The sequence below is a fragment of the Balaenoptera physalus genome (genome assembly GCF_965194825.1).
Source record: "Balaenoptera physalus genome assembly, chromosome: X".
Classification (NCBI taxonomy): Eukaryota; Metazoa; Chordata; class Mammalia; order Artiodactyla; family Balaenopteridae; genus Balaenoptera; species Balaenoptera physalus.
In genome coordinates this window covers 3,802,609-3,824,173 of record NC_138903.1, presented here as the reverse complement: position 1 = coordinate 3,824,173, position 21,565 = coordinate 3,802,609, and the positions used below count along the sequence as shown (strand labels likewise).

The window sequence follows — 21,565 nt, the reverse complement described above, 5'->3', positions numbered from 1 at the left end:
GTAATATTATACAGTATTTGTGCATCTGCTCCTTGAAGAACCAAGTTTTTTTGTTGTTGTTGAGGTATAGTTGACGCACAATATTATATTAGTTTCAGGTGTACAACATAGTGAGTCAACATTTTTATAGGTAGTACTCTAAAGTTATTATAAAATATTGACTATATTCCCTGTGTTGTACATTATATCCTTATAGCCAATTTATTTCATGCATATTAGTTTGCACCTCTTAATCCCCTACCTTTATCTTGCCCCACCACTCTTTCATAAAATCTATATCTGTATTATATTAGCTAAAAGTTAATTTATTCCAGCCTATAATTATAAAGAGATGCCTACTTAGTGATTTTTCTCCTATAATTCCCTGATTATACACACCCGCTTAAGTTCAATCGTATAGAATATCAATGTAGCATAGGAATATATGTATATATTATAAAACATTATGATGTATAACAAGCTATCTACAGTCTCTATTATCTATACTAATACCTGTATATTAAACAAAAGTTAATGTAGAGTCATTTATTAACAAGACTCATATACATTTTGCTTCCAAATGGACAAGCTTGTATCTCTAAAACAAAGCTTGACAGACAACAAGCATTGTGTTTTCCATTCAGCAGATTAATTAGTAGCTCAAGGGAGCCAACTTTATGACAAGGCTAAGGTGACATTGTTGGAAGGGGTCCCCCTTTCCATGTAGCCAGCTCCGTCCATGTTACATTGTTGCCAGCAGAAGGTAAGGCTCCCAGGGGCTTCTGCAGAAGACCAGATACAGCGCTTTCAGCTGGAAATCATTGCTGTAGGAGGTATGCCACGCATTCTTGCTAAATGCATAATTGCGCAATCCATGAACAACGTCTCTAAAGGTCTGCTGCGCACCATCTGTTGAAAATAAATGACTCTGGCTAGCAAACAGTCTAAGATAGGAGTACACCTTTATAAATTTAATCACCTCTGCCATCCTATCAGTCAATCCCTGTACCCTTCTAACACTCAAATCACCCCAATACTGGAAACCTGAATTTTGGGAAGGTAGGAGGGCCATCCTCACCTGTTAAGAGGACATTTATTTATCCATTCAATATTCATGTAATGAGAGCATCAAATGGACATAATATGAATATGGAAACATACAGTTTATAGAAGTAACCTGATTGAACAGAGAAGGGATAGTAAACAAATAGTAGATGAAAATAACAAGATTGGATATATAGCTTTGAAAGAAAACACTAGAAGCTTAATGTTTTTTTTTTAATTTTTTTTAAATTGAAGTATAGTTGATGTACAGTGTTGTGCTAATTTCTCCTATATAGCAAAGTGACTCAGTTATACACATATATACGTTCTTTTTAAATATATTTTTCCATTAGGGTGTATCCCAGGAGATTGGCTAGAGTTCCCCGTGCTGTACAGTCGGGCCTTGTTGTTTATCCATCCTATATATACTAGTTTGCATCTGCTAACCCCAAACTCCCAATCCATCCCTCCCCCACCCCCCTTCCCCCTTGGCAACCACAAGTCTGTTCTCTATGCCTGTGAGTCTGTACTAGAAGTTTAATCTTATATAAGATGCCTATTAAAGAATTCTGAGGGGAATTAGTTTTCATCACGATTTAGTGAGAGGACAGTAAACAAAGTCTGGGCATTCAGGAAAGTTTAGAATGGGGCACTGTGAATAACTGAGAAGCTACAGATGAAGGTCTTTGCTCTAGAGTTGGAGATGGGTGATCAAATGAAAAGGAGCAGATGCAATAAACATTTTAAAGGTAAATTTCAACTCAGCCCAAATGTTCACCAAGTTCTGAGACTTTAAAAGGAGAAGCCATGGCAATAATAAGAATTCAGATGTTTTCAACCTGTGTATCTGGGAACATGGTTGTGATGGGGACACACGAGGTAAGAAGACCAGTTTGTGGGAAATAAAGATGTTTAGCTCAATATGGGATACCTGAGGTTGTAGAAAGTAGGGCGCCTGAGTGGAAAAACTCTGCTCTGCATGGGGAAATTTGAATGTGGAGCCCATGTGATACCCTCAAGATTCAGGGTGGAGTTGGTATCAGATTGCTGGTGGTGGAAGCAGGGGAGATGTGAGTCCTGTGGGTTCCTGCAATCATGTTGTAGTACCTTATTGAAACATTCGCTTTGCTGCTGCAAGAATTAATGTAAATTCCCTTTTACCCACTTTTACGCTCTCTCGGTACATTTAGGAGCAAACGGGCAAGAAGAATATCCATTCACCTCTACTGTCCATCTGTTAGAAAAACGTATAAAACAGAAATATTTGCTTTAGGCTGAGTTCCAAACTTAATACTTAGCAATGTTTTTCTTGAAGTTTGTTGACACATGCTACATCTCCACACACAACCTACTCCCAGATTTGCTCCACACACAACCTACTGCCAGATTTGTTGCAGAAAGTACCATTGATCGAAAGTTGGCTGCAGCAACTCAACAGCAGTCATCTTAGTGCATTTTCGTTGCTTCCCAAAACTATTCTGAGACCTCAGAGCACCTTAGGTGTGAACTGTTGGTCTGAATTCCATTTTGGATGGTATCTGCTTTCCTTAAAGTATAGTTTATATTCTTCGAACTGTCTCTTTGCTGAAACAATACAGCTTCAGTGCTATAAACTGAGAATGTCAAAGGGCATAAAGAAGAAAATTATTTTAACAACATAAAACCAGTGTAAATAATTTGGTGTCATATATATATATATGTATGTATATATGTATGTGCATGTGTATAGGTATGTGTATAAAACAAGGAAATGAGAAACACAAGGACCCCAAAAGTCAACTGGAAGGACCCTCATTAGCCAGAATGGGAGAATCTCAGCATCCATGAGAATAATGCGTGTAGTGAATCGAAACGCAACAAGTGTATCACAATCCATGTTTTCATCATGATAGTCAATATAAAAAGTCATTGGTTGCAAAGAATTCTTAAAACTCAACACTAAGAAAACAATTTAAAAATGGGCCAAAGACCTTAACAGACACATCACCAAAGAAGGATACACAGATGGCAAATAAGCATGTAAAAAGATGCTCCAGATCATGTGTCATCAGGAAAATACAAATCAAAACATCAAGGAGATACCACTCCACACCTATTAGAGTGGGCAAAATCCAGAACATCAAGAACACCAAATGCTGGTGAGGATGTGGAACAACAGAAACTTTCATTCATTGCTGGTTGGAAGGCATAATGGTACAGCCACTTTGGAAGACCGTTTTGTGGTTTCTTATAAAATCAACGGTATAAGAGGTCTAGCCATCATGCTGTTTGGTATTTACCCAAAGGAGATGAAGATATGTCCATCCAAAAACCTTCAGAGGAATGTTTCTAGCAGATTGATTCATAATTGCCAAAACATGGAAGCAATCAAAATGCTCTTCAGAAGGTGAATGGATAAATAAACTGGTCCATCCAGACAATGAACTTACTCAGCAATAAAAAGAAATGAGCTATCAAGCCATGGAAAGACATGGAGGGATCTTAAATGCATATGACCAAGTGAAAGAGCCAGTTCTGATAAGCATGCATATTGTAGGATTGTAATTCTGTGACCTTCTGGAAAAGGAAAAACTATGGAGACAGTAAAAAGAACAGTAGTTGACAAGGGTTAGGGGGAGGGAGCAGTGAATAGGCAGAGCACAGTGGATTTTTAGGGCACTGAGACTACACTGTATGATAGTATAATGGCAGATCCCTGTCTTTATACATTTGTCACACCCATAGAATGTACAACACAGAGACTGAACCCTCATGTAAACCATGGGATCTGGGTGATAAGGACATGTCCACGGAGGTTCATCGATTGTAACAAATGCACCATTTAGTGGGGATATTGAGAAAGGGAGAGGCTGGGGGGTGGGGCAGAGGGTATATGAAAAAATCTCTGTACCTTCCTCTCAATTTTGCTGTGAACATAAAACTGCTCTAAAAAAATAGTCTTCCAAACAAAGTAACTCATTGTTTGTATTGCCAGAGCACAGCCACTTTCTCTGAACACCAGTAAATGTAAAAACAAAATCATGCTGCTCCCCCTACTTTCCCTATACCTACTGAATTTCAGAGTAGCTGCAAAAGTTGATGAGTGAACCTGGATTTCCAGATAATGAATGCAGAGGAAATCAGGACAAGAGGCAATCACCAGTTTGTGAAACCCCAAATGAAGTCACAGATCTAGAAGATCATCACCAAGGGTTTGTAAAATATCAGTTGAAAAACTTATAGATTTTTTAAAAATAAAAGTTGACGTTAGTCACCAACAATCATCAATAGCCCTTAAGATAATTAAAAATAAGGCCATTGGTCTTGGCTAGACGTGGAAGCAACCCAAGTGTCCATCGACAGATGAATGGGTAAAGAAGATGTGCTACATATATACAGTGGAATACTACTCAGCCATAAGGAAGAATGAAATAATGCCATTTGCAGCAACATGGGTGGACCTAGAGATGATCATACTAAGTGAAGTCAGTCAGACATAGCAGCAGCATTTAGGATAACCAGGACATGAAACCAACCTAAATGTCCATCAGCAGAGGAATGGATTAAGAGGTTGTGGTACATCTACACAATGGAATATTACTCAGCCCTAAAAAGGAGCGAAGCTGGGTCATTTGTAGAGATGTGGATGGACCTAGAGACTGTCATACAGAGTGAAGTAAGTCAGAAAGAGAAAAAAGGATATCATATATTAACGCATATATGTGGAATCTAGAAAAAGGGTACAGATGATCTTATTTGCAAAACAGAAATACAGACACAGAGAACAAATGTATGGATACCAAGGGGGGGGTGTGGGATGAATTGCAAGATTGGGATTGACATATATACACTATTGATACTATGTATAAAATAGATAACTAATAAGAACCTACTGTATAGCACAGGGAACTCTACTCAGTGCTCTGTGGTGACCTAAATGGGAAGGAAGTCCAAAAGGAGGGGATATATGTATACATAGAGCCGATTCACTTTGCTGTACAGTAGAAACTAACACAACATTGTAAAGCAACTATACTCCAATAAAAATTAATCTAAAAAAAATCTCTACCACTGGGGATTAGGCATGAGCATTTCTTAAAAGATCTCTATATGTTTAATGCGGGCAGGGAGGGTAGAGAAGAAAAATCTTTTAACTCAGTTTACCAGGCATGCAATATGGAGCCGGGGCAAGGAGGGTGATTAAAAAAATCTAGATGAGAATCAGCTAGTTTTCTTATAAAAATAACTCATTATTAATCAACTGTTTGGTGTTACCCTAGGCTTTTAAAATAATATGAGGGTTTAGCCACAGACCTAACTCAAGAAGCCAGAAATATTGGTAATTGAAAGAAAACTCAGTTTCAGCAACACAAATAAAATGAATTTGTTAATTATAAGGTGTTTTTTGTAAAAATGTTAGGTGTTATTTGAAGTTTCTATTTAAATGTGATGGTCAATTAATTTTTTTTTTCCATTTTATTCCTTCCCTTGAGAGTATTTCAATGTGTAAGAGTGTAGAATTTAGCTATGGGAAAAAAAATGTAGTGGGATCGACATAATGTGATCTTTCTTGGAAACTGAACATTATGCCACATTTCAGTGTCACGCTGTTGAAAATTAGCCATGATTCCACATTCAGCAAATTGCTGTGGATAGAGAAGCATCTTGGCTGACGCAAGACCTCACTAGGTTGGGGAATAGTAGTTGATTTTTAAACCAATCTTGGATAATTAGACGAAAAGTATTCCGTATTCCGTCATTTGCTGTTTTCTCTCTTAAAGTAAATGCACTTCACAGTTGCTTTACTTACGTAAATGTAGATTACAAAACAACGTCCACAATAACAACAAAATAATGTGAAGGGGTCGGACAAGTTGGGTGCTACGGTGGACATTTTAAAGGACTCTTCATTGGAGAAATGGATGTTCAGATCTCTTAGCCAGCAAGGGAGTGTTATGGAACCAAAATTGAGTCCACTTGCCTGACATGCAGTAAAGCCAGTCTACTGACACCAGGTTGTGGTGAAGGAAAGTACATTGTTTGTTGCAGGTGCCAAGCAAGGATGGGCATCTCATGCTCAAAAGACCTGAACTCCCTGGTGGATTTTAGACAAGGCTTTCTTTTTATCAATTTTTATTGGAGTATAGTTGCTTTACAATGTTATGTTACTTTCTACTGTATAGTAAAGTGAATCAGCTATACATATACATATAGCCCCTCCTTTTTAGATTCCCTTCCCATTTAGGTCACCACAGAGCATTGAGTAGAGCTCCCTGTGCTATACAGTAAGTTCTCATTAGTTATCTGTTTTATACATAGTAATGTATATATAATCAATCCAATCTCCCAATTCATCCTGCCCCCCTTCCCCCACTTAGTATCCATAAGTTTGTTCCCTACGTCTGTGTCTCTATTTCTGCTTTGCAGATAAGTTTGTAGCATTTTTCTAGGTTGCACATATAAGCAATATTATACAATATTTGTTTTTCTCTTTCTGACCTACTTCACTCTGTATAACAGTCTCTAGGTCCATCCACGTCTCCGCAAATGACACTATTTCGTTCCTTTTTATGGCTGAGTAATATTCCATTGTATATATGTACCACATCTTCTTTATCTATTCCTCTGTTGATGGACATTTAGGTTGCTTCCATGTCCTGGCTATTGTAAATAGAGCAGGCTTTTTAAAGGCAGCATTAGAAGTGTGGGTTGCAGAGTATGTGATCAGCTTGTGCACAATTTTCTGATTGGTTGACAGTGAGGTAACAGGGTGATGTTTCAGAAATCTCAATCATCAACCCTCTGGTTCCAGCTGGTCTGGGGTCTGCGTGCTGGTGGGCATCATGCAGTTAACTTCTTCCGCCTGGTGGAGGTTTCAGTATCTGCAAAACAGCTCAAAGGACATGACTCAGAATATGATCTGTAGTCCTTGAGGAGGAACCAAAGGGCCTTCACTTTGTTTAATGGCTAAACTATTATTATTTTTTTGTCTTGCTTGACTGTTTTCCTTTGTTTCTATATTTTCTCACTTCTCTGATTAAATTTGCTCTTTGAAGGCCTAGGAGGCTAAAGCTTTTTTGCAAATAAGAGGCAGGGGATATCAGGGAGGGATCTGTCCCTGGGAAGGTCCCACAAGGTCCTGCTGGGTTTCAGGCAGTAGTGGTGTCTCAGACTGATTTGCTGCTCTAATAAAATACCACAGACTGGGTGACTTATAAACAAGAGACATTTATTTCCTATAGTTCTGGAGGCTGGAAAATGTGGGTTCCAGAGTGGTCGAGTTCTGGGGACGAGGGAGGACCCTCTCTCCGGGTGCAGACTGCCGACTTCTTGAAGTCGTATCCTCGCATGGCTAGTTCTCTGAGGTCTCTTTTATAAGGGCACTAATCCCATTCATGGGGGCTCCAACCTCACGATCTCATCACCTCCCAAAGACCCTACCACCTAACACCATCACATTGGGGGTTAAGATTTCAACATATGAATTTGAGGGGAACAAAAAGATCCATTCCATCATTGCAGGTGGGAATGGTAGGGGGTGGCATTGGTCATTAATACAGCTATCACACCTACTTAAGTGGACTTAGCTCAATGTGTAGGTAACACATCTTATGGACACGTGACTCAGTGGGACCTACTGCTTCATAGTTAAGAGAGTTTCTCTTTGGGGTGATGAAAAGTTTTGCAGAAAGGCAGTGGTGATGGTTGAACATCATTGTGAATGTAATTAATCCCATGGAATTGTACACTTAGAAATGATTAGAACATCAGAATGTATAGGGATACATACACGCATATGTATATATGTTCATTTGATTTCACTCAATTTAAGGACTGTTTGAGGCAACATCAGAATGTAGTACCCCATGCATTTTTTTCCCCAAAATAAAAGAGTCCAGATTCCATCTAGAGACACAAAAGGAACAGAGACTTTCCGGTACTTGAGTTGAGCATAAAATTGGTCACAATTTCTGGCAGATGAAGCAGAAAGGAGAGAGAGAGAGACATACTCGGTTCCAGGATTTTTGTGTCTGGCTAGAGAGAACTTTTCCCTTTTCTTCCTGCCTCTTTATGAAGAGCAGTTATAGGGTTGCTGATAAAAGAGGAGGCGGTGAGGGAAGGTTCCATGCCCTCTTTTCCTGCCGAGGCTGGCAGGTTCACCGATGACATTAAGAATAACATACCAAAGGCTGCAGTGACCTCCCTGACCAGAGACTCTGCCCCTTATATTGTGACTGCCAACACTCTTGAACCTAGAAAAAACGAAAGGAGAGGAATCATTTTCTCCATTAAGCTTCAGAGAGAAAACCTCCCTCCAGAAGCATTTTAGACTTCTGACCTCTGAAACTGTAAGATAAGAAATATGTGTGTAGGGAGTTCCCTGGTGGTCCAGTGGTTAAGACTGCACGCTTCCACTGCAGGGGGCACAGGTTTGATCCCTGGTCGGGGAACTAAGATTCCACATGGCGCGGCCAAAAAATAATTAATTAATTAATTAATTAAAAAACATATTTTAAAATGAAAAATAAATTTTAAAAAGAAGATAATAAAAAAAGACATATGTGTGTATTAAACCACTAGGTTGGTGGTAATTTGTTATAGCAGCAATAGGAGACTCATACTACATACATTATTTAGTTTTTATTTATTGTCTATCTATACACACTAGAATATGAGTTTCAGGTGGTCAAAGATCTAGTTTTATCCCCTTCATAAATGGTGGCTTTCTCTTCAGCATAAGGCCAAGCAGTGCCTGGAATATTCCAGACACCCATGAAGTTCTGTGGAATGAGCTGTCAGTTAACCCCATGTGCTTGTTAATGTTTAATCTTTATTACATTCATCATCTTAAAATCTGTACTTTTCCCACCGTCGACTCCAGTTCTGGTTCTGCTTTTGCTTTTCGGCCACTGCAAGGTGAATGATCATTTGTTGAACCCAAGGGTCATGGTCAAAATTTAATGGACCAAAGGTGGCTCTTTGTGCCTTCTGTGTATGAGAGAGTTGATGTCTTTGACTCTGGAGAATTGCTTTGTTGAAGCACAAGTTTGTGAGGTGTAAAAAGTTCTTAAATAGAAAATTGGCACAATTAGAGTTGTTTAACATCTAATCTGTAAGAACAGAGAGTTATCTTCTTGAGATGAATTTGCCCATATCGGTTTTGTTCTGTGACCCATTTAGTGTTTTTTGTTATGTTACTTCTTTCGGGGAGGAGGCTTAATTCCTAACATCCAAATTTCTCAGTAAAGCCTTCCCTGCATCTCCATGTGCCCCTAGGAAAGAGTTATCAAAAATGACAATGGCAGTTATAACAGTAAATATTCGTACAGTAAGAGAGACAATGGGATTTTGTAACTGCTCACAAATCAAAAGTCTGTCCTGTTTCGTGAACACAGAATTGCAAAATGTCATCTCGAGCACTTGGTGAAATCCTCTTCCAATTTGAAAGCACACAGTTTCAAAATTAGCTACCGTTTGGGGTCTTGTAAGAAGAAAAGGTACTTTAATGGGGCTTAGAAAAGGCGTCCCAAGTATGCATTGTGGTCGAGGACAACAGGAGTTTGAGAGTCATGGGCATGTGAGCCAGCCATTCTTGGAAGGAAAAATAGCAGAAATGTCCCCAAAACACTGATCTTAGGAGAGTTATAAACATAATATATAGTAACTGAGAACAAGGCAAAGAGCATGGTCAAAGCATTCAACTAAAGGGACAGTTTTCGTGTGTGATACGTGGACGGTATATACGCACTCATTGCTGGGAAATATCACCTTCTTTCTTCAATAACTTTTCCAAACTGAAACTAAACATTCTATTGGGATTTTAGCTCTTTTATAGGTCATTCTGTTCACTTGTTGCTAATGTGTTACATCCTCTAAGATCATCCCAGTGGTTTTCTTAATTAAAACAGCCTTCTTTTTTTTTTTTTTCTACAATGTTGTATTAGTTTCAGGTGTACAACAAAGTGATTCAGTTACATATTTTTTTTTCATATTCTTTTCCAATGTAGGTTATTACAAGGTATTGAGTAGAGTTCCCTGTGCTATACAGTAGGACCTATTGTTTATCTATTTTATATATAATAGTGTGTATATGTTAATCCCAAACTCCTAATTTATCTCCACCCCCCTTTCCCCTTTGGTAACCATAAGTTTGTTTTGTATGTCTGTGAGTTTATTTCTGGTTTGTAAATAAGTGCTTTTGTATCAGTTTTTTAGATTCCACATATAAGTGATATCATATGATATTTGTCTTTGTCTGACTTATTTCACTCAGTATGATCATCTCTAGGTCCATCCATGTTGCTTTAAGTGGCATTATTTCATTCTTTTATATGGGTGGGTAGTATTCCATTGTATATCTATGCCACATCTTCTTTATCCATTCTCCCAAGGCAATAGAAATAAAAACAAAAGTAAACAAATGGGACCTAATCAGACTTTTGCAGAGCAAAGGAAACCATCAACAAACAGTCTTCTTAATCGTGTTCCAAGTTTCCCAGAGAAAACCAACGTTGGAAAGCTTGGGAATATTTCTGGACACAGAAAACATTATGTGAGTTAGTAGACATCGCTGGCGTTTGGTAGAGATGAAAAAGAGTGCGTGGTTTTTATTACATTCAGTTGTTGTGATCATCTTATGGATAAATGAGAACAAACCAGATTAATTCTTGTCTGCCCACGGACAATATCCAACAATAAATACTAGGAAACCCCACTACCATCATGCTTGTTTTGCAATTGAGGATAGAACAGAACAGCCTACTTTAAATTTGTTCACGTTAAGAGGAATTATCCAAATTATGTTTCACATTTGTAACATAGAGGTGTATGTCATCTTTTTTTTCTTAAATGCAATTTACAGTGCGCTGATTACCATATAGGTACTAAATATATATCTTATGTATGTTTCATAAATATACTGTGTTGGCAAAAAGTGTGACTTTCAATCCTAATAGGTTTTAAAATATTCTTATTAAAAACAAATTGAAGCTCACAAATGGAAAAAAAAAGATTTTGTGTAAGTTTTCAAAATATCTGTGGAAATCCACTCTAGTGTATCATTTTCCCTCAGCTTTTAGCACATTACTTGGGTCATTGTGGTATATCATAAATGTTGTTTGAATAAGCATCTCCATAATTTTCCCAGCATGAATAAACCTGCGATGTGCATTTTGCATTGCCTTTCTCTTTAGACTTTAAGCACCTCATAAAAACTTAATAAACAGACTGTAAAGAAATATCTATCACCTTCATGCAAAATTATTCGCCAGCCGCATTTGCAGTCAAAGAGCACATAAGGTTTATCATCTGCATAATCTTAAAGACAAAGTCTAAGTAGACCAGTAATCCATTTTCCCTACGGACCCATTTTATTTATCAATAGACACCTCTCCTCACTTGCTATATGTAGGTGAAACAGAAATCAATGGCAGCGTTTCTCGTATCAAGGAAATCAGTTTAGTCGGTGACTGTTTTTAGACACACGCTGTCCATCAGACACAGTGCAGTTAGTTCCCCGAGCTATGTTACGTGTTGGATACTTACTCTTCTCAATTCCACAGCTGAGAAAAATGAAGCTTTGAAATCTTTTATTTTTTTCAATATTTTTTATTGAAGAATAGTTGATTTACAATGTGTTAATTTCTGCTGCACAGCAAAGTGATTCAGTTATACACACATATACATTCTTTTTCATATTCTTTTCCATGATGGTTTATCCCAGGATATTGAATATAGTTCCCTGTGCTCTACAGTAGGACCTTGTTGTTTATCCATTCTGTATATACCAGTTTGCATCTGTTAACCCCAAACTCCCATTCCATCCCTCCCCCACCCCCTCCCCCTTGGCAACCACAAGTCTGTTCTCTGTGTCTGTGAGTCTGTTTCTGTTTTGTAAATATGTTCACTTGCATCATATTTTAGATTCCACAAATAACTGATATCATATGGTGTTTGTCTTTCTCTTTCTGACTTACTTCACTTAGTGTGATCATCTCTAGGTCCATCCATGATGTTTCGAATGGCATTATTTCATTCTTCTTTATGGCTGAGTAGTATCCTGTTGTATACATGTACCGCATCTTCTTTATCCATTCATCTGTTGATGGGCACTTAGGTTGCTTCCATATCCTGGCTATTGTAAATAGTGCTGCAGTGAACATTGGGGTGCATGTGTCTTTTTGAATTATGGTTTTCTCTGGGTATATGCCCAGAAGTGGGATTGCTGGGTCATATGGTAATTCTAGTTTTAGTTTTTTAAGGAACCTCCATATTGTTCTCCATAGTGGTTGCCCCAACTTACATTCCCGCCAACAGTGCAGGAGGGCTCCCTTTTCTCCACACCCTCTCCAGCATGTGTTGTTTGTAGATTTTCTGATGATGCCCATTCTGACTGGTGTGAGGTGACACCTCACTGTAGTTTTGATTTGCATTTCTCTAATGATTAGCGATGTTGGGCATGTTTCCACATGCCTACTGGCCATCTGTATGTCTTCTTTGGAGAAATGTCTGTTTAGGTCTGTTGCCCATTTTTTGGCCGGGTTGTCTGTTTTGTTGTTGTTGAGTTGTGTGAGCTGTTTGTTTACCTTGGGAATTAAAGCTCCTTGTCAGTCACGTCATTTGCAAATATTTTCTCCCATTCTGTAAGTTATCCAACTTACAAGTTTTTGCACAGTAAAGGAAACCATAAACAAAACGAAAAGGGCTCTGAAATCTTGGGTAATATGCCCGAGGCTTTCCTGTAGATTCAAATTCAAGGCTGACTTGACTGATTCCAGTACAAGCAATAACCGGGCTATGGACCTGCGGGCAGATACCCTTCCTAGAGAGTGGTCAGTTCTATCATAGAAACTCACTTAAAGCAATTTACTGACTTGAGAGAACTGAGACCCGTAGGAAAATTTTGAAAAGGGACCCGCATTGGTGGAGGGAAAGAGATAAAATGGCAGTGCCTGTATCTGCGGGTGATTCCTGCATAAGGGGTTGGACCAGGGAGGTGACAGAGCTGGTCTCCAGGTGGCACTGTACCCCATGGGCAAATAGTGGGGTTTGATGTGAGGCCATATCTACAGGAGGAAGGCAGCTTACAGGATCCCAGCAGCCCTGTAAAGAACATCCTAGGAAGAGATGGAGAAGAGTGAATATACAAAGGCAAAGAGAGATAGAAAGGCAGGGCATATCCCAGGGGGCAGTTATGTGTAATGTGGTAGATTTGTAGGCTAAAGGGCGTGTGTAGAGCATGTCCAGAGATGTAGAGATGGGACCCCAGGGAATGGCCCTGGACATCCCACTAATGCATTTGACTTTAAAACAAGCTTGCTGTGTGTGTGTGTGTGTGTGTGTGTGTGTGTGTGTGTGTGTGTGTGTGTATGATTGCTAAAAAAGCAGTTACAAATTGGAGGAAAAAGCACACAGATATTTAAAATTAAGTGTGAAAATCACCTGTAGCCACCTTCCTAGAGAGAAATGCTATGAACTGCTTGATTTCCTTTCAGAGTTTGTATTTCACACACCCATTTGATGATGCTCATAAAAATCGGATCATAAGACATAGTATTCAGCAACGCACGGTTTTCTGTGAAGAGAACTTGGATGTGGTTCTGTGTTTGCACATTTAAATACTCTATATCATTTTATACACACAAAGAGCCTCCCGTTATATGGATTCGGCCAACGGCATTCATGCAACAAATCTCCTATTCATGGACGCTGAGATTCCTGTCATCCTTATTTTCAAAATTATAATCAATAAGAATTGATTGGATTCTTACATGGCTGTTTCTATTTGTAGATCCTTGCATGACTTATTTCTGTACATTCAGGTAGAGATTTTTTATAGAAAAAGCATTTATGGAGATAGAACTGGTGGGTCAGAGGGATTCAGATTTTCATTTTCATGAGTTCTGTCAATTTGTACGCATTGGGGAGCGCCATGATTAGATTGATACTGTAGAAATGGATTGGAAGCAGTAAGGTTGAGGCAGTGAATTGGAGCTCTTATCTCAGACACTGCGGGTGCAGAATCCTAGGGGCGACGATGTGTATGAGCTATTCAAGAAACCAAACCAAAAGGATCTGGCGGCCAGGAGAGCTTGAGTCATCAGCACATCTGGAGAAATGATCAACACATCTGGAGAAATGATCAAGGGTGAAGTTTGGAACCAAAAAGAATCCAAAGTTGGCTCAGAGGGAGTTTGGTTCCAGACTGGCTGTTGCCAAATTTTCATCCTCATGAAACATGTGTACCACTTATCTTCACCTTTTCATTGGCATTGTGTAATAAATAAACTGTGTTTATCGCTTTGTATTTTGTTTCCAGAATGTAACTGGTTTTAGTTTTGTGAATCCGTATAATTTCAACTAAAGTACTTTAAGACATCTGTGAAGCCTCATTCGAAATCATTCTGTGGGGATAGAATATACTTTATGAAAACAGTGCAAGGAATCCCACTAATAACATCATGGGCCCCAGGTGTGGAAACCGATGCTGTAGAAATCGTGTGTCCTTCATAAGTGTCTTCGATTTATTCTACTGACATTGGAAGTAGCTCTGTGCGATACTGCGCTGATGATGAGATACCATAGAAGCAGCCTCAGTTAGGACTCGTGTCATTTTTAAGGAAAATGAAAACTAAAAACAGACACAATTTCAGTTAGCTTTACCTATCACGCCTGCAGAATTTGAATGTATACCCCGCTCCCCTTTCATCCTATCCTTTAGAATCTGTGCCCTTTTGTTAAGTCGTAAATGGTTCCAATAAGAAAACTTCACTTTCACCTTGTAATAAACGCACCCAGTGAATAATTTCCTGTAAATATCAAAGAATATGGATGTGTATTTATTGGCCTGTTTTTCACATTTCTACTTCTGCTGTAATTCTCATTACACAGATTTCTGTTTGGGCTCATTTGTGTGACCTAAAGTAAATTCTGTCTATTCTCATTGAAGCAGTTTCATTTAAACATTTCCTTTTTGCTTTTACTCCATTAAATTAAATATTGTGTGTACGAATACACACACACTCTCTCAAATACGCATGCACACTCAAATACACACTCACATATGTATGTGTGTGTGTATATATATGTGTGTGTGTGTGTGTATATATATATGTCTGCACACATATATATACAAATATGAGGGAGGGATTCTGATATAATAAAGGCTAGTGATTTGCTGTATTTTACAAATCCTCCTGCTGCAAAGAAACCAAATAATCAAAATGGGTCATTATGCAAACATACACATATATATGCACACATATATAGAATTCTTTTAGAAATACAGTTGAGACCCTAGGTTAATTCTGCGAATTACAGGTGAATACACACCCTGAAAATATAAAAGATATTTTTCTATATTCACTTAGTAATTATCTTCTGTTTAATGGTCATCAAAAAAAAATGCCTACTGTGCTTATGTAATGAATTATTTCCTAAGACATAAAGTCCTTTGTGGCATTGAAGTCATGTTAAAACGAACCAAAATCCGGCCACATCTGACCCCTCTGGGTTTCTTACCGTTGACCTGAAGTGGACGGAAAACCATGTGGCCCGGAATCATTCTCCTAAACCCCTGCAATTCAAATGAGCGAGAAACAATTAGATCATGATTAGCTACCCTAAAACCCTGAAACTTTCTATTCTAGAGCAATATTAAGACCAAATACAACGTACGTGATACTCATTTCATTCAACATGCAGGTGGGAAACGAGATTTTGGTTTTTTAAGCATCTTTTCCATGAACCAAGTTTTAAAATAACCACACAGCCACTCAGCATATCCCGTGTATTTGTGTGTGTGTGTATTTTGTTCCTTCCACTACTTTGAATGAAACTCAGCATCAATCTAGTCATTAATCTGTCTGAATTCAAATGGTCTCTTTTGTGCGTCTCTTTCATTGTTCAGTTGTGTGTGGGGAGTGGTAATGGCTTACTGCTTTACAAGCTTCAGTTCAGAGACAGTAAATCTCAAAAACCAATGTTTCATCAGCTGAAATGCTGAGAGGATTTGGGGTCCAAGAATGTTTGTCCATGAAAGGAGCTGTTTGTTTAAAATCACTGGCGTTAGCCAGTCAAGGAAAGTTATGTGCTCATCTGGGAAGCTGACTTCTGCGGATGCTTCGATGTTTGCTAATGTGTGTGTGTGTTTCCCAGTTGATACGCTGCTATCATGTTGTCGTTCATACAGTCCCACGCTAGGAAGCCCACACACATCGTATGTCTGGGTTATATCGAACACCGTGTTTTGACAATCAGAATCGGAAAGGAATATGCTGTCATAGGGAACATAAGATGACTTGCATTCATTCTGTCCCTGCAGTGGGAACTCTGACCTGCTTATCATTTCAATTTTTAAAAAGAACCAAAAAAAAAAAAAAAAAAGCAATCCCTGGATGTTGCAATAAATGAAGATTACATGGCAGACGCTATGGAAACACCAGCTTCCAAAAAACCCACGTGTCTTTGCTCAAGTTCAGAGACACGTGGAGAGCTGTTTCCCTCAGGACGTTTGGAAGGCAAGCAGAATTGCCAAGATCAAGGCTTTCCATGGGCTGCTCTTAGGAGAAGTCAGATTTGCCCGGGTATGGAAGATTAATGAGCCCGCCCTTGGAGAGGTTTTACAAGCCATGTTTTGCTGGGGACAGAGGGGCTCTGATTTCATAAAGCCTCTCTATCTGTTGCAAATCCTCCCCAGAAACAGAAAGCGACTAGGTCATTCCGTGAGAGCAGAGAGTAGGAGGGAGGTGGACAGAGGAGGGATGAGTTAAAAACAGAACAGTTCCGCCAGAAGATTCCTGGAGCCTTTAGAAATGAACAACCTCTTTCCTGAATGCGGGAAGAGAGGCTTGTCTTATGGTTCTTACACGGCACCCAGGCTGCCATTATAAGCCCGTTCCGTCCATAAAGCTGGCGTGAAAGAGGCTTTTCTCCCAAGCAGGGCGCGATTCATTTTATGAGAAAGCATGTAAAACGTAAGAGGGATGAATGTGGAGGCCCCAGAACATTCACGGGCATGAAACACTAATTAGTAATTGCTCATTAAACCAGGAGGGCCTGGAAACATCTGAACACCCCCTCTCATCATAGCTAATCTCACATCCATCCCCAGGAACCTAAGACGGGAGTGGGTTTGTGCGATGTGCCCTAAATGTTCAACCTGGCAGTTGTCGTCTTGCATCTACCTGTAGGGCTAGGCGATCGTGAGTCCCGATTATTGTGATTTTAGAGTAACAGCAACAATAACCCTTCTGGCTGCTTTCTTTTGAACCAGACCATTTCTAATCCCCTCCTGGTTCCCATCCCCCATTTCCAACAGGTACTCAGGCAAGCTGTGGAAGGGAAGCTTCATTCTCCTCAGCAGGTGTAAGATCTCATCCTTTATGATTTTGTTTTAGATTTTGAGAAGGTGGTATTCCGAGAGCCTCTTGGATTGCTGTCAGCTTTGCTTAGGGATGTGTTTGAAGGCATATGGTTCTCATTTCAGTTATTTTAGGGCTTGGATCAGTCTGTCTTCATATAAACACTGCGGCTGCTTTCCATGGTTATTGAATAAGCATTCGTTGAAATGGGTGAACGTCATGACCCTTGGAATAAAGAAATGGTGCAGAAAGGAAAAATATCATAATTGGGGATTTGGTGTAGGGGAAAATAAGAATGGGAAGTGGAAAAAAAAAAAACAACAACTTTTTATGACTTTTTTTCCCCAGAAGGCTTATTCAAGACAGATTTGGACATAAAGTTGGATTAAAGTTTGTGCAAGTATTTAAGCTTGGAGGATGCTTTATAAAATATTCATAGTTTTGAATCTGAGTGGGAGAGTGTCTCTTCCACAAAAATGACTTCAAACATCAGAGGAAAGCAGAGTTTCCAGGTCAAGATCTTTTTGCAATGTGAGAGGAACAGGGAATGAGGTAGATCTTGAAAACTGATCACTTTGCCACAATTAAATGCCCGTATTGCCTTATTTGCAGCTTTAAAAAAAGGAAGAATTTAGAATTTGATGCCTTGAGTGAAATCTAATTGCTTAATTTACAGAATCCTCCTATTTTTTAAAATAAAATGTACCAGCCCATGATATTTTGGGGACAGTTGGGGAGATTTGAATATGCACTGGCTTTTGGCTGAGATTAAAGAATTATAAGTTTCTGCATGTAACTGTGATATCTTCCTTATATAGAAAAATAGAGATGCATCCTAAACTATTTAAGTGTGGCATGACATGATGGCTATAATTTACTTTGAAATTTAAGCATTAAAAGGAGTTAAATGAAAATATTAATGAGGAATTCAATGGGGAAAAGCAAACCTATACAGGTTTTATATACAGTGCACACAATCTTATACACAGATGCCAACACACACACTGTTTTGCCCTGAAAAACTTCTTTTAGGAGTCTTTTTTGTTTTCCCAAGGAAAACCAACATATACACAGGAGTGATAATTTAAATCTAGTAAAGTGTATAGGTTTCTGATATTGTCGTGTACTGTAAATATTTTAGATTCATTTTGCCTTATATGTTAACCCCATACAAACCCCCAGATGAGACACTTTATTATAGTGTCAAAAGAAACAAAAACCTTTGTAACTCTTATTTACACAATATGCTCCTTTCTGCCATGGAAAAGGTGCTACACTGTTGCTTCTCATTTATAGGAAGGAAAAGTGAAGAATGAACAAAGTAAACCATGGAATGTCTTTCCAAATAGCAGCGATGTTGATGTATATTTTGTAGGTGACAACCCCACATCTCCTGTGTTCTTTCGCAGGGTTTTTAAGTACCGGCGACCAGGCAGCCAAAGGCAACTATGGGCTCCTGGATCAGATCCAAGCATTACGTTGGATTGAGGAGAACGTCGGGGCCTTCGGTGGGGATGCCAAGAGAGTGACCATCTTCGGCTCCGGCGCGGGTGCTTCTTGTGTCAGCCTCTTGACCTTGTCTCACTATTCAGAAGGTAATGAAAGCATCCCCACAGTGGGAGGGAAGCCTGGGGCCCAGAAATAAACCCATATTGAGTTCTTCTCCAAGGTGCATGCAGGGTGGCCATAGTCTCTATTGAAACCTCCACAGAAAATCCCCCAAATGACATGTATCCACATCCTCTTCTCTTAACTCAGCTTGCTGATTTTTTAAATTGAGGTATGATTGACATACACCATTAGATTAGTTTCAGGTGTACAACATAACGATTCGCTGTTGGTAAACAGCGCAAAACAGTCACCGCAGGAAGTCCAGTTAACATGTGTCACCATTTAGTTACAAATTCTTTTCCTTCTGCTGAGAATTTTAAGATCTCCTCTCTTAGCCACTTTTAAGTATGCAATACAGTATTATTAACTATCTTAACGATATATTTTTCTCACTTAGACTTACGGCAAAGAGCCGTTGCTTACAATAATTGGAGGAAAGTGACTTCTTTAGAAATGCCTACACCCTGCTTTTGCCTGTCTGAGTTTATTTGGACAACTTTAAATTTTATTAACTTCAATTTTCATCTTGGGAGAAGAAATATGAAAGGGAATCAGTATGTGGATGATGGTTACAGATTTTTAGATTTTGTGATAAACAAAGCTTGTAGCCATATGGTTATAAAGTCACGTCTTTGATGCAAACTAATTCAAGTTGATTCCCTCTGGTCCATTGGTGATGGAGGTTCCCAGCAATATCAGATGAGAGATTTTTAAAAGAAAAATCAACAGAAATGGGGTGCCGTGGGCCTGGAGGCACCTTAATAACTTGCTGGCTCTCCCTTGAAAAATGGAATAAAAATAAAAACAAAACAAGAAAATGCAGCCCTGGGACACTTTGGCAAGTACAAGTGAATATTCATAATAACAATCTAAATCATCAAGGTCGTGTTATGTTTCCTTCTGTGTCATTGGTTGGTTTAAGGATTTACCATATCTATTTGAACCATTTTTATGAAAAGCACCTGAAACTTTAAAGGAATTATTTTTCTTTAAAGAGTCTTATATTATCTTTCTTTAAAGTACCCTAAACATGTTAAAAAAAAAAAAAGGGAAATATCATCGTGCAATAAGATAGCATCCCATTTTTTTCCTCGCTTCCTACACTATCGTGGACAAGTTAATGACTTTCTGTGCCTTGATTGCTTCATTAGCAAGATATGATTGACGATGATTTTTATTTTTAAGTCTTGTGAAGTCTGAATTTCTTAATTCTTTATTTCGTAATGGCTGAGGAGAGGTAGAATGAAAAGCTTATGTTTGTATTAACCCTTTATTAAAAAAGGAAAAAGTGAGTAAATTAGATCATTAGTGGTAACGATTCCTATAGCATTTTAGAAAATACCCGTATTTTCCCATTTCTCAATGGATATAATCATGGTTCTCCATTTACAAAATAGTCTGGACCAACTCTAGTAGTAATCAAACACATGTCAGCCAAAACTAATGGGGGAAGAGTGTTAATTCCTTAAATCAATAGATCAGAAATGAATATGGTAATGCTTTGCATCATTTCTGCAAAGTAGCTCTCTAAAATCAACCCAGCAATAGAATCAAGAATTAATAAACATACCCAGACTGTTGGCCTTAGGAATTTCACTTGTTGTGATATAACTTGATGAAATCAACATACACATGGGAAAAAGGTGTTTTCATGGAGTTTTCTACCACAGCATTCTCATAGCAAAGAATGAAAGGAAAAGCTACAAGACCAAAAAGACAAGAACATTGTAAATGACACATGCATTTACTCGAAGGAACAAGAATTTGTTTTAAGAATTGTGCTCAAGATATGCATTAACCTGGGAGACATGATATGAAGAGCTCATTCAGCAAACCATCACCTTGGCCGGGTACCACATTCCCTTTGACCCTATCATGGACAGGAATGCCATTCCAAGCATCTCTCAGATCCTGATGGAGCAGGGAGAGTTCCTTAATTATGACATCAGTATACTACGCAGATGTTGGACACAGTCATACACAACAGACCAATGGGAGGGAAAGCACCAAGAAGGAATGATACTAAAATATTAAAGTAGCTCCTATTTTATAGTATGAATTATAGGTGACGTTTTCTTTAATTTTTCAAGTTTTATCACAGGTTGTATTACTTCCCTACCAAAACATACACACACACACACACACACACACACACATACACACGGCTACCTCAATCACGGCCAACAGTTATGACAGAGAGAAAAAAATGTGTAACTTCTAGCAACATTTTTCTAATTCTGGTTGTCTTCATTTATGAATGTCTTTTAATAGATCAAATATGGACATCATTTCCTTAAGGGACTTTAAAACATTCACCTTGAGAGCCAGACACACAAGTCAATACCTGCACATTGCCAACAGAATGGTAAACATTGGGAAATTGGCCCCAAATGAGCTTGATGATGTGTTGGGCAAAGCCAGATTATTTTAAACAGCTCAGTCTTGTGTGTCACCTGTAGGCAATCCTCTAGTCTTTAGAATCACATTTTCCTGACTGCAGTCATGTTTCCTTCATCCTTGATTGCTTGTATGACCTTAAACATCGACAGGGCATGGACTTCTGGACTCCCCGCTGAATGCTTTTATTCTCC

The 21,565-nt window shown here is 38.7% G+C and overlaps 1 protein-coding gene across 4 annotated transcripts in view; it reads left to right on the top strand.

Moving 5' to 3' along the window:
* The window catches only part of LOC309652438 (neuroligin-4, X-linked), a 901,103-nt gene that overhangs the window by 864,965 nt on the left and 14,573 nt on the right, over window positions 1-21,565 (top strand). For all 4 annotated transcript variants that reach the window (XM_082446221.1, XM_082446220.1, XM_082446218.1 and 1 more), the window contains one exon: window positions 18,773-18,958. In XM_082446221.1, the coding sequence (XP_082302347.1) occupies window positions 18,773-18,958 (186 nt within the window). The remainder of the gene's footprint in view (window positions 1-18,772; window positions 18,959-21,565) is intronic.